At 40.1% G+C, this 13762-nt stretch overlaps 1 protein-coding gene across 1 annotated transcript in view; it reads right to left on the bottom strand.

Moving 5' to 3' along the window:
- Window positions 1-13762, bottom strand: part of Depdc4 (DEP domain containing 4) — a 20041-nt gene that overhangs the window by 3539 nt on the left and 2740 nt on the right. The window contains 6 exon segments of the mRNA XM_055627793.1: window positions 4527-4642; window positions 4732-4792; window positions 6855-6922; window positions 7159-7332; window positions 8320-8507; window positions 10233-10325. Of these exon segments, the coding sequence (XP_055483768.1) occupies window positions 4527-4642; window positions 4732-4792; window positions 6855-6922; window positions 7159-7332; window positions 8320-8507; window positions 10233-10269 (644 nt within the window). The 5' untranslated portion in view covers window positions 10270-10325.

Raw genomic sequence — 13762 nt, 5'->3', positions numbered from 1 at the left:
ACATACATACATACATACATACATACATACATACATACATACATACACGCACACACATATATGCTGAACCAAGTGTGGCAGTGCACACTTGTAATCTCAGTATTGGGGAGGTGGAACTAGGAGTATCAGATGCTTGAAGTCATCATTGGCTACATAATAAATTCAAGGCCAGCTTGTGTTACAACTTCCTGTCTTAAAACAAAACAAAAACCCCCACCACAACTGTTTTTACCTTCTTACAATAAAGGCAGTCAAAAAGGGCCTCAAAAAGGAAGAAAAAATACACAGGTAAAGTTATTTTAGATATAATTTAAAAATAAGCTTAATCCTACCGCCTTTGTTAATACGTATTTTTACATAATTTTTATTTGTTTTTGGGTCTCTGTGTGTGTTGCATGTATATGTATGGGTGTGTATGTGGATGGGCCCACAGCTTGACACTGGGTATTTTCCTCAATTGCTCTCTACCTTATTTTTTGAGAGAAGTCTCTCAGTGGATGGAAGCCAGCAATTCAGCTAGACAGGCTGGTCAGCCCTAGGGAACACCCTTCTCCATCTCCATAGGGATGGACTACAGTCTATGTCCCAGCACCAGGTTTACGTAGTGGCTGAGGACTGAACTCCTGTCCTGACTGTTGTGACTGGGCCATCTCCCTAGCTCCCAGAATCACTTGTGACATCTAACATACTTGACCACAACAATCATTTAAAAATAGAGGAGGCGAAAGACATAGCGGCACACACCTGTCGTCCCAGCATTTGAGAGTGACAGGCAGGAGGATCAGGAGTTTGAGTTGATCTTGGCTGCACAGAAAGATCAAGGTATTTCTGAGCTGCATGAAACTGTATCTCAAAAGTATTAATAGGATTGGCTGGAGAGATGGCTCAGTGGTTGAGAGCACTGGCTGCTCTTCTGGAGGACTGGAGTTTAATTCCCGGCATCCACATGGCAGCTCATAACCGTCTATAATACAGATTCAAGTGATTTGATGTTCTCATGCATACAATCATGCAGGCAAAACACCAATGCACATAAAATAAAAATAAATACATTTAAAAATATTAACCTGTAGAGATTTAATCCAGCAACGTGGCTGCTCTGATCACATCCAAAGACCTTCTAGGTCTGTGTGATCTGGCTGGAATGCAGACATGCCCTTAGTACACACCTTTAATCCCAAACAATGAAGGTAAAGTGAGTTTGTAGAAGGAAGTATCCATGTTTAAAACTGGTGTCTAATTGAGAGACAAAGTGATGAATCAGAGGAAGATTTGACAGAATAGGATATGCCCAACTTTTGCAAGAACAGGGAGGAAAGAGAGGTGACTTAAAAGAGAGCAGGTCAGAGGGAAAGAGAGTGGGGGAAGGAGGCAGTTTTACAGAGACAAGTTGCAGAGAAGGAACAAGTCAGACACAGATGAAAACAGAAAGAGCCAGAGAATGAGAAGGACCCAGGAGATTAGAACATATTGCCAAAGTTCATATGAGGTCAAGTAGAGCAGTTCAGTCGAAGCTGAGAGAAGCCGGTTTGAATCAGTCAGCTTGGAGAGGAGTTTGAGCCAGAACAGTTGAGTGGTACCAGCCAGACAAGGGTCCAGAAAGAAATAGAAAGAGTAAGCTTATTTAGAAGTATGTCTCAGAGGCTGAAAACATTCTAGGCTAGGTTAGATTGTACAGAGGCTAAAAGCTTCCAGGACTAGGCCTATTTTAGCAAATGGAGGCAGAAAGCCTTGGAGACAGCAATATTTCAGGAGAATAAAAGTTACTTTTACGAACACCCCAACTGCTAGTAATAATAATAAAGGAGTATGTTGGAATCAATCCTGACATCTAGATCTTCTCCATATAGAAACTTCTTACTAACCAGATCTAATAAGGTAACTTGTGTTTACATAAAAACAGATTCTCAAATATTTAATATTTATATTTTTTCTTGTCCTGAATTCAACATAGGAAAAGAATACATCTATTTTTGGCCAAGTGGTAGCGGAAGCTTACAGATGGGAGGGGTGGGTGGCAGAAAGCCTGGTAATAGAAAGAGTAGGAAATATTTTTAGTATTCTTAAACTCAATTTTCTGCTGTTGTCCTGTACTGTATTTGAACTTAGGTTAATGAATTATTAGAGAAATGTTTGTCTGGAATAACAGAGTTTACTCTTATTTTGGTGATGCTATTTGCCTGGAGAGCTTTATATCACCATCACATGGTCTATTTGTAAATGGTGGCTCTTATGTGCAGAAAACTCCACAGTATACATGGAGCCTTGTTTGCTCTCACTCTCTCTCTCTCTTTCTTTCTTTCTTTTTTTTTTTTTTTTTCTTTTTTGAGACAGGCTTTCTCTGTGTAGCCTTGGCTGCTCTAGACTTGCTTTGCAGACCAGGCTGGCCTCAGACTCACAGAGATCTGCCTGCCTCTGCCTCCCCAGTGCTGGGATTACAGGTGTGTGCCACTGGACTTGGCAAAACATTTTCTTAAATTGGATCAGTTTATTCCTTTTCCAGTTTCAGTTGCACCAAAGGTAATTCCAGATAGCAACACCAGTCTGGAGCCACACTTCTGCTCATTCAGTCACAGAGGCCACTCTTTAGTCACCAGGGCAAAAACTTATGTCCAGGCAGTGTTTTCATCCTGGATTCCAGGTTACCTCTCAGTTTTATTTTATACTCTCCATCCTTCCCCCCATCTTTCTTTTCAATTTTTTTGTGTTGTTTTTGTTTCTGGGGATCAAATCTAGAGCCTCATATGTGCTAAGCAGCTGTTATAGCACTGAGTGGTAGCACACCCCTCCCCCCAGCTACCTTTCCATAGTCACTTCTTAGCCTTGTAGGTGTCCGCTTTAGTTCAGTTATAAAATCTGAGTGATCGTTTTGTGCTAAGCATTGTTCTAAGTGACGAATAAGCAGGTTAACAAAGTTACAGCCTCAGAGGACAGAAAGACAATGAAAAATATGTCCGCAAGTATATAATTTTAGGTACTGTTTTATGTGCCTAAAGAAAATAATAAAGCAGGACAGAAGTTAAAGAAAGCAGCTGTTTTGGCCGGGGAAGGAAGCTTCCATCTTTCTGAAGGGTAATGTTGGAGTGGAGGTCAGAACAACTGTGCAGAAAAGGGCATGGTGGCACATCTTTAATGCCAGCACTCAAGAGACAGAGGCAGATGGAACTCCATGAGTCTGAGGCCAGCCCGGTCTAGAGAGTGAGTTCTAGAACAACAACAGATACACAGAGAAACCCTCCCTCCACCCCAACCTCCAAGCCTCCATCCCATGCAGACAAGAGAGAGGGAGAGAGAGATAGATAGAGAGAGAGAGAGAGAGAGAGAGAGAGAGAGAGAGAGAGAGAGAAGAAAATGTTCCTGGGCATGTTTGGAAGAAAGTCGTTCTGGAGAGCAGACAGCATGAGGAAAACACCCTGTGCCAGGAGCACGCTCACACCCTGTGTATAGACTCCCAACTCAGGCTTCCTGAAACACCCCATCGTCTAACTTCCCTGCTTCCTGGATCTACACCATAACTTCCTCTAGTTCATGTCAAGTTCCCTTTTTCTCGATGTGGCGTACTACAAAATGTGAACCAATATGTTTCTTTACAATGCTGCTGCTTTCGATATGAAAGAACAGTAGAAAAAAACAAAACCACATCAATAGTCATGAACTTTTAAATTATTTATGTCACATGTATGAAGAGAAAAATTCACTTATGCCTTCTGCCTGTATCAATTCAGTGCCACCTAAAATGTGTTCTTGCTGTCATCTCTGCTCCTGTCTCATCTACCCTCCACTTAAAAGCCAAAGCTGTCTTCATAAATGCCAGTAAAATCAGGCACTGTGTGGCTCAGACTCTGCAGTGACTCTCGTGTAATGGCCTCACTGGAACTTGGGTACACACTGGGGTCCTTCTGATCTCATCATATTATTCACCCTGCTTTTCACCACTTACTGTTTTCAATACCCAGGCATACAACAGATTTAGGACCTCTTCTCTAGAAACTCTCCTCTCTGACATGCACGCGCCCTCCCTATGTAGCAGCTTGGTGGACTCTCTCCCCTTCCTGTAGTTGCTTAGACTTTGTTCCTTCTTCAGCTCAACCTTGGCCACACCAGTTAAACTGTAAGCTCCTGGCTATGCCTTCCCCATCACTCAGAAATCCTTAGAAATTGCTCTTTCTCTTTTTCTGTGACATTTACCACTTTTTATCATAATATCGGACTCGATGTTGTATCTTTCTGTGCCTTCTTTCTTTTAAGTATCAATTCCCCAAGGGCTTGAGTGTTTGCATTTTATTCACAGATGTATTATATTGTAAGCCAGCAGAACAATGCCTAGCCATGCACAAGAAATTGATTGAACACGTTAATCAATATACTTATAACTACCAACATTGCTTTAAGTTTGTTTCCTTCTCTTTACTGGCGTGAGGAGACATTGTTCCTTAAAGCTTTGCACATTATAAATACTTAGTGAAGTAAGTAAACTATTTGCCTTTTTGCTTAACACTAATAGTTGAGAAGTAAATTTGCCCAACCTCAGAGTGTTACTCAGCAGAAGCCAGAGCGTTTGCTCAGCCTGTACTTTGAATAGCGATTTGATTCGCGAGACTTCTTTGGCAAGAGTTTTTAGGACCACTGTTCTGGTATCACACTGTAAGAAAAAGATTAATGTTAGGTTGAATAGTTTCTAGAGGAAAAATCTTGTGAAAGACTGTAAAGCTGCTATTTCAAAGTTTTGACCTGTTTTTGCAATTTATAGATGTCAGGTTCTCATGTGATAGCCATAAAATAGGACATTCCTCTCGAATGTTGGCAACAGCCATTGAGATAGAATTGTGTTTAGCAGTTCTCACCCTGTGGATCTTGACCCCAGGGGGTTATCAAAAGACCCCTTCACATTAGACCACCAGAAAACACAGATACTAACATAACAGCCCACAGCCAGTAGCAAAACTACAGTTATGAGGTGGCAACGAAAATAAACTTATAGTTGGGGTCACCACAACATCAAGGACTGTATTAAAGGGTCATAGCATCAGGATGATTGAGGAACACTGCTCTAGTACATTTTACTAGACAAATGACTAGGGAATGAAAGAAACAGGCTTTTTTTTTTTTTTTCTTACTGAGTAACCACCGTACGTCTACAGGCCTGCTGTGTTTTAGAGGTGAATGCACTCTTTAGTCTCTTTTTGTTATTTATTTCCAATTTTGTTAGTTTGCGTTTAATGTTTTCTCTTTCAGTCCATCAGTGGTTCTCTTTTTCTTACCTGGACACGGATGCAGTTCTGTTATTTTCTGAAAATAAGAGACAGGTTCACTCCTCTTTATCTGTGATGCTTGGAACTGGAGGTGCCTTAGATGAGTTTTTCAAACTCAGGAATATTTACACAGATTTCAAGCACCATGGCAGTCTCTAAGTTTTAAGATTTTTACATCACAGATGCTCAACAGGCGTCACACTTTTCCCCAACCCAGACCTACTGCTTAGCCTAAGCCACGCTGTTTTCTCTTCGCCTACCTACCCCAGTTACATGGCAAATCAGGAACCAGCCACTCCCCAGCCTTCTGTAACTCAATATTCTGTCAGAAGTCTTTAACCCCCTTTTCTACATCTGCTGCTCTTCCAGCCTGGAGATACCCTCCTGTGGTGAGATAGGTTGGTATTTATTATTTCTCTTAAGAGTAGGTTCCTTTTTAAACTTATTAACATAGTTATTATAGAATATCTCTATCATTTTTTACTTTTGTACATTCCAATAGTTTAAACCTTATCTTTTTGCAATATATGTATGCATACACAGTGGGCAAGAAGGGAAAACAGAGCAAAGAGAATAGTACACCACCTACTGGTTTTTCTGCCTCTTCTTATTCTTCCCCATTTCGGGGATCTAGTTATTTATTTGTGCTCTGACTAAAGTATTTCCTCAGACATTTTCTTTGAACGGAGTTTGGAGTGATACATAATTTTCTTTCCTGTGCTGGGGATGAAACCCAGGGGCCTCATGCATGCTAGGCATGCACTCTTACCTCTACACTATGTCCCCAACCCTATATGAATTTGTATCCTTGAGTCTCTATTCCCTTTTCCTTCCTTCCTTCCTTCTCTCCTAATAGAAGAAAACGGTGTAAGTTGCGGGATCTGTGGGATTCATTATTTTCTAGATCTTAGGATCACAGACAAGGATAGGATGGTGTGGTCATTTGAATGTAATTGGCCCCCATAGGCCCATAGGGAGTGGCACTATTAGGAAGTGTGGCCATATTGTTGGAATAGGCATGGTCTTGTGTGTAGCAGAAGTGTGTCACTGTGGGGTGAGCTCTGAGTGGGATACTTTCCTTCTGTTGACTTCACATCAAGATGTAGAGCTCTCGGCTCTGACTCCAGCACCATGCAAGCCTGTCCGCTGCCATGTTTCCCATCATGATGATAACGGACTAAGCCTCTGAGACTGTAATTTTTTCATTTTATGTACATGGATGTTTTGTCTGATGTATGTCTGTGTACCATATGCATGCAGTGCAGTGCCCCTGGAGACTAGAAGAGGGCATCAGATTCCCTAGAAGTACAAATTGTGTAGGTGCTGGGAACTGAACCTGGGTCCTCTGAAAGAACAGCCAGTGCTCTTAACTGCTGAGCCATTTCTCCAGTCCCCTGGACTAAGTCTCTGAACTGTACACCAGCCCCAATTAAATGTTTGCATTTATAAGAGTTGCTGTGGCCATGGTGTCTCTTCACAGCAATAGAAACCCTAACTAAGACAGATGATAAGGGAAGTTTGATTGCCTTCTGTTTCAGATAACCTTCCCTTTCCAACTAGATGCTAATGAAATCGGTATCTGAAACCCTCTCTCTTTTGTACCCGTATGCTACCTCTGACTCAGTGGCAGGGGTGACTGAGCGCTTTGTTGGGGGTTTTCTTATTCTGTTCTGTAACAGAGAAATCTGCTATACGTGAGCAGGATATTAGACCATAACATGGACCCACAAGTCTTCAACCACCACATCTTTCCCCGATCTGAAACTTACTGGTTCACCAGCTTTAGAGCTTTATCTCCCGTTTTGTTCTCATGGGGAAAACATCGTGTTCACCATCTGCTGTAATACTATCCAAAGCCAAGGTTCTCCTATTTCCTAGCTACTGGTTTGCTAGGAACAACAAATACCTTGGAATTCACAGAAAAATGGAAGATAGTCTCATTCAGTTTATTGGGCTCCCTGGGACTCTTGTCCACAAAGGAGGCCAAATTTATGGAAGCCTCATTAAACTGCACTGTGTTTTCTTTCATATCTATCTCCTCTATTAGACCGTGGATTCTTGTAGGGATGGAATAAATAAGCTAGGAGAGAGTGTGATGTTCAAATTATTTTAGCATCATAAAGTGAAAATGATAAATTTGGATGGTGTGGGAAAGGATGAATACTCTGATTTCTAATGATCTCATACTTTATAACCAGTATTGGCTTTGTAAGATAGAATAAAAATTGAGATTTTCCCTTTTTGCCCTTTTTTTTTTTTTTTTTTTTGTAGGTTTCTTTGTGTAGCCCTGGCTGTCCTGGACTCACTTTGTAGACCAGGCTGGCCTCGAACTCACAGTGATCCACCTGCCTCTGCCTCCCTGAGCGCTGGGTTTATAGGTGGGTGCCATTTTCACTTCCTTTTCATCCGTTTTTCTTCATCTTTTCTTCTTCCTCTTCCTTATCACCCTCCTCCTCATGCTCCTCTTCTTCTCTTTGTTGACAAGGTCTTGCTATACCAGGCTGGCCTCAGAATCATAGAGATCTGCCTGCCTTTGCCTCCAAAGTGCCAGGGTTAAAGGCATGCACCAGCTGAAAATTCAGTTAATTCATAAAGTAGAGATGGCATCAGCTTATACTATAGATATGTTCTTATATCTTAGGGTACCAAGAACAAATAAATGGAAGAGCTTTTTAGTTATAAATTGTTGCTCCTCCTCCTGATCGTCCAGCCTGCGGATGAGGGAAGGAGGTTCAGGCCAATGGGGTGAACAGGGCGGAGTCACCACACGAACACTGGGAGTTGGGTGAGAGCAAACCAGGGGTGAGCAGCTGCAGACTCATTTATTCAGGAAGAAACAGCAGGTTATATGGCTTTGGGGGACCAATCATATTCCTCCACACCATTTCTAAGCCAGCCAATGGATGTTCGTCTCTGGGCACACTCTTCAAAGTCAGGCCATGTACTTTCCATCCTCCTACTTCCATAGTCATATCCATGGAAGCTTCCCCAGGCCATGAGCCCTAATGGCCCTTTGTCAAAAATGCCCACAATAAGTTATTTGACAATGTAAAATTTTGGCTACTTAACCTGGTAGACTTAAGTTTGGCATCAGTCCCTCTCTCTGGTAAGTGTCAGAAATGACCAGATCTTCATCTTTGCTCAGCTGGAGCGTTTGCAATGTAACTGAAGGCTCCAAAGTATTTTCAAAGATTAGAAAGCGGATCCATTGAAGAAGATGTGACAATGCTTGTTGTTTCTGGACGTCCTTCACAGCTGAGCAAGAAAACAATTCCATGGTCAAGATTAACAAATAAAAACACAAGTTCAAACAATATATTAGAGTCACCCCATTTCTAGACCACTGTTTAATATGATAATACATATTATGTTTCATACAGTTTAATAGAATAATACAATGAATTAATTTAAACTTGTTGATAGATGCAAATAAATAGCCCAATACATGTTTTACACTGTAGAAAATATTTGCCGCAAACTGAAAGCTCATAAAGTTGTACTATAAACATGTTATTCATACATGTGTGTAAACATATACCTCTGAAGGAGAGGAGATGGGTTTGCAGAAAAGGGCAGAAATTCTTTTTTAAAAACAATAAGACCAGGGGTGGAGAGATGGCTCAGAGGTTAAGAGCACTGGCTGTTCTTCCAAAGGTCCTGAGTTCAATTCCCAGCAACCACACGGTGACTCACAACCATCTATAGTGAGATCTGGTGCCCCCTTCTGGTGTGCATGCACACATGCAGGCAGAACACCATATAAATAAATAAATATATTTTTTAAAAATAATGAAACCAATAGGGCTTTTTGAGTATTTTATATCATGTGTATGTATAACAAAGATAAAATAAAGATGCTTCATAACCTCATCAGCATGTCAGTTTTCCTGCCCTTTTGTACCCTCCCTCCTTCCTTCTTTTTTCTTTTTCAGTGTAATACTTCTGACTTTCAGTTTCCTCAACTAAAATAAGACTTTTGCCCCTTATCTTATGGGTCTATTGTAAAATTATAATATAAAATGCCTAAGACATTTTTTTTCTTTAGCACAGAGAAAAGGCCAATAAGTAGAGATTATTAATGTCTTTTCTAACAAATTATTTAATCCAGCTTTACTTAGGCATTTCTAGATGTGCCCCATGCCCTCAAGAGGAAATTATGAGAAAGGTTATTTTGTCATTTATATAACGTTTGGTTGTGCTTGGGACGGAACCTAGGTCATGCTAGACACTGCTCTATCTTTAGTAAAAATAAATAAGAATGCCCATTTCATTAGTAGGCACGTTTGCTTTCATCTTTAATAGACAGTAAGGCCACATGATAGCAAATAACTTTAAAACTATATCTTTATTACTAGCAATAAATACTTGATTTGTGTGCATTTTATTCCTTGTATGTCCAGTGTTGTGTAAAACTTTCTTTGGTGAAGAGGGGATGAAATGCAAAGCATTTAAGTATCTCTGCTCAAAATGTTAGTCTTCCTTGAAGTCTCTTCTAGTCCCTCCTCCTTCTCTACCTACCTTCTTTGTACCCTGTATGTTCTTGGTTCTGTGACGTTTTGATAAAATGTAATAAAGGCTGTCACCATGAGTGAAATATGACCGCATCCCTCCTGACCACTCATGGTGCTCTGAATGAAAATGGCCTTCGTAGGCTCACAGGAAGTGGCACTATTAGGAGGTGTGGCCTAAGTGAAGTAGGCATGGCCTTGTTGAAGGATGTGTGTCACTGGGTGGGCTTTGAGATTTCAGAAGCTCAACCCAGGCCCAGAGCCTCACTCTTCCTCTTGCTGCCTGAGGATTGATACGTAGAGCTCTCAGCTCCTTCTCCAGCACCATGTCTGCCTGCATGCCACCATGCTTCCCGCCATGACAATAATGAACTGAACCTCTGAACTGTAAGCCAGCCCCAATTTTCCATTATAAGAGTTGTCATGGTCATAGTCTCTTCACAGCAATAGAAACCTTGCCTAAGACACTTACCCAATGATCTTGTGTCACTTTCCATGACCAATAGCATTACAGGGATTGAAACACAAGTAGATGAAGAGTGAACCAGCAGGTAGGCTGGATATACTGAGAAAGGGAAAGAACAAGGAATTTGTTGGAAGAGTTTATACAATGGACAACGGATATATTTACAAGGATGATCTTGGATTACAAAATACATCCATTATTAAGTCTGTGTGTTTTCTCTGGAAGTGCAGACAACCACACTTCCAGGTAAGGTGGTTACAGTTCCTGTTAAAGTAGCCTGGCTCTACGGTGCTTCACCTGTGTGGTCTGACATCATCTCCGTGTAGGGGTAAAGTCTAACATGACACAGATGGAGAATCAACACATTAGCACATCTAAAAAGCCAGTTCTGCTAAACAGTGACATACTAGCGGTTTGTAGAGGTTAAGTGATGATTGGATGAAGCATAGAGGACTTTTAGGGCAGTGACACCACTGTCTGTGACAGCATAATAAAGACTACGTGTCATTTTATATTGGTCTACATCCATGCAACATATAATGCCAATCATGGACTCATGTCAACTACGGGCTTTGAGTGATAATGATGTGTCACGTAGCTAATGTGTCACTCTGGTACAGTATAGGGTATTGACTGTGGGCATTATGGCTTGAATTTGAAATGCTTGAATTTGAATTTGCTTGTTCCTCAAGTGCTAAAACTACGTTGAAAGGTGCTGGGAACTTTTGGAGGTACAGCCTCGCTGCAAGCAGCGGGTCACTGGGGTATGCATGTGAAGAGGACGCCTGGTCTTTGGTCCCTCCTGTGCACTCTGAGTTGAACAAGTTTCCTTTCCTATATGTTATTGCACTCCTGGCTCTCTGCCTCACCATGGGTGCAGAATGCAGAATCAATAGAGCCAAAGACCTAGACTGGAATCTCTCAAACCACGATTGAAAGTAAATATTCTTTCCTTTAAGTTATTCTTTGTGGTATTTTGCTTACATCAAGACTAACTAATATGTTGGGAGAGGGGTCAGCAATCTGTGACACCCATGAAAATTCCACTCGATTGATTTGTCTGTGAATGGAAACTGATCTTAAAACTACTTTTTGTTTTTGTTTTTTTGAGATAGGGTTTCTCTTTGTAGCTTTGGCTGTCCTGGACTAGCTTTGTAGACCATGCTGGCCTTGAACTCAGAGATCTGCTTGCCTCTCCCCCAAGCACAGGGATTAAAGGTGTGTGTCACCACCACCCAGCTAAACTATGCTTTTAAAAGTCAGTTCTTTTTTATAAATTTCTGGGTAAAAACTCAGAGAACAGGTTGTGAGTTACGGCATTTGGAGAGTAAAGCTTTGTTTCCTTTGGTAGTATGAATAAACCCCAGTCCTTTCCTGTTCTGTCTCTTGTGCTAGAAAATTTTAAATAATTTCTTATTCTGGCCTGTGAAAAGAGAACATGTGAATTTTGAACCACAATTTCAAATAAAAGTTTTAATTTAATAAAACTTAATTTATACACTCTTTACTTTCAAGAGAATTCTAAGGTAGTCTATAACAATATATGTAACTACTAACTTTCATCAATTATCATCAAAAGGAGACAGATCAGGATTCCAAATAAAGAGTCAGTGTACATGATAATTGTAAGGTTAGCACAGTTGGCATAATAGATTTCTGCTCTGATTTTCTAGATAACCCTGGTGATGCCAGTTTTTAAAATGAGAAAGTATATCAGTTCCTGAGCAAATATAAAGTTTCTCTTGTTATAAATTTTAGAAAGTGTGTGTACTATGTCCTCCATGATAGCTTTAGAACAAATATAGAAGTAGATTTGTTCTTAGCATGCAAGTTTAATTTTATCAACTTCTGAAAAATCTGTGAAAGACTACATTTATATTTAGCTCAATGAAGACAGTTCTGCTAGGATCTAACCACTGTGTTTTATAGCAGTCAGGTAACACTAATCTTAAACGTTTTCTTGTTTGTATGTCATCAACTAATCCCTTCTGAGCATCATATAGTCTTTCACTAAAGCCTACGAGATGATTTATTGTCTGGAAACCTATGAAGAGTACTGTTAGAATGTTCAAATTGCAAATGCTTTTCTTTTTTGAACAGCATCCTTCTTACCAGTTCAAATATTTTGTGATTCATTAGAACTTCCCAAAGAACTCCTTTGAAGTGAGAGTTGTCAATGCTCCCACGGAGTTTGTATAAAATGACTTTGTACAACATCAATAGCACCAGGGCTAGTGAAACGGTCTTTGTATGTTTGTAAATGATGTCTACTTGGTTTTATTTTCACTTGTTTCATAAGGGAATGAATAATGCTACCCCAGAGAGATGAGTAGATGGAAAGGATCTGATCATTCTGAAAAAAAAAATTTTTTTTTCTAACAAAATCAGATCATTAGATATACTCACGTATGCTTTTCAGTTTGGACAACTTACTTTTTTTTCAATTTTGATAAACATTTTTGAAATTAAAATACAATTGCATCATTTTGCCTCTTCCCTTTTCTCCCTCCAATACTTTCTATACACTGTTCTTGCTTTCTCTTTTTCTCTCAAATTCATGGCCCTTTTTTCTTTCCTTTAATTTTTAGTTAAAAACAATATTTGAAGCAGGGTGTTGTCTTTAAACAAAATCCCAATGTTTGACTTAACCAGTAAGGGCTCAGGAGCCAGATGCTGGGGTGAAAATCTATTAGCTCAGAGAGGCAGATAAAGCACCCAGCTGACCTTCCTCCTCAGCTGACATCCCAGAGAAAAAAAGCCCCTTCTCCACAGTCTTAAAAACCCTTCAAACTGCATGTCCCTCCTTTCTACTTCCTGTGTGTCTCTCTATCCACCCTCTGGACTTCCTATCACTCTGTATGGTTTTTTCCTGTTCACTCCCTGTCAACTGGTTGCTTGCCCTGCCACTTGACTTATTGTTAACTTCAATCTGGTTTACAGAAAGCTCTTGGATTAAAGGTGTGTACTAGGGCTGAGCCACATCATAAATAGAAACAGGTTTTTCCAGTACAGAATTTCTGAGTTTACAAGAACTCATCTAGCATCATCTAGCCTGAATGTTTAATGCCTCCTGCCTTAGCCTCATAAGTGCTCAGATAACAACTGTGTCCCATAATACCAGATCAGACAGCTATGTCCCACAATACCTGATCAGACACTTCTTTGGATGGCATAGGCACTGCTAGTTTTTTACATTTCATCTCCCATCTCATATAAACCATAATATATTCATTAAAATTGCATGATTTTTTTCTGTAAAAAAAAATAAACTCAGGAACTTGCTTTACTAATATGAAATAGGTTGTGTGCCTTAAGAGTATAAATTTATGAGCTATATTTAATCTTGAAGATGATCACTTCAGAACACATATCAAATGAAAGTAAATAAATTTGAGACCTTATTGTTACAGAGCTGTGGCTTCACCAGGATTCTGTTTTTTCTTTCCACCAGAATTTCTATTTGTTTTTCTTTTCTTTCTTTCTTCCTTCCTTTCTTTCTTTCTTTCTTTCTTTCTTTCTTTCTTTCTTTCTTTCTT

This window comes from Psammomys obesus, unplaced genomic scaffold, assembly GCF_907164565.1.
Source record: "Psammomys obesus unplaced genomic scaffold, mPsaObe1.curated_primary_1811, whole genome shotgun sequence".
Lineage (NCBI taxonomy): Eukaryota > Metazoa > Chordata > Mammalia > Rodentia > Muridae > Psammomys > Psammomys obesus.
Note: the sequence above shows the minus strand (reverse complement) of the source record. Positions and strands in the feature narration are given on the sequence as shown.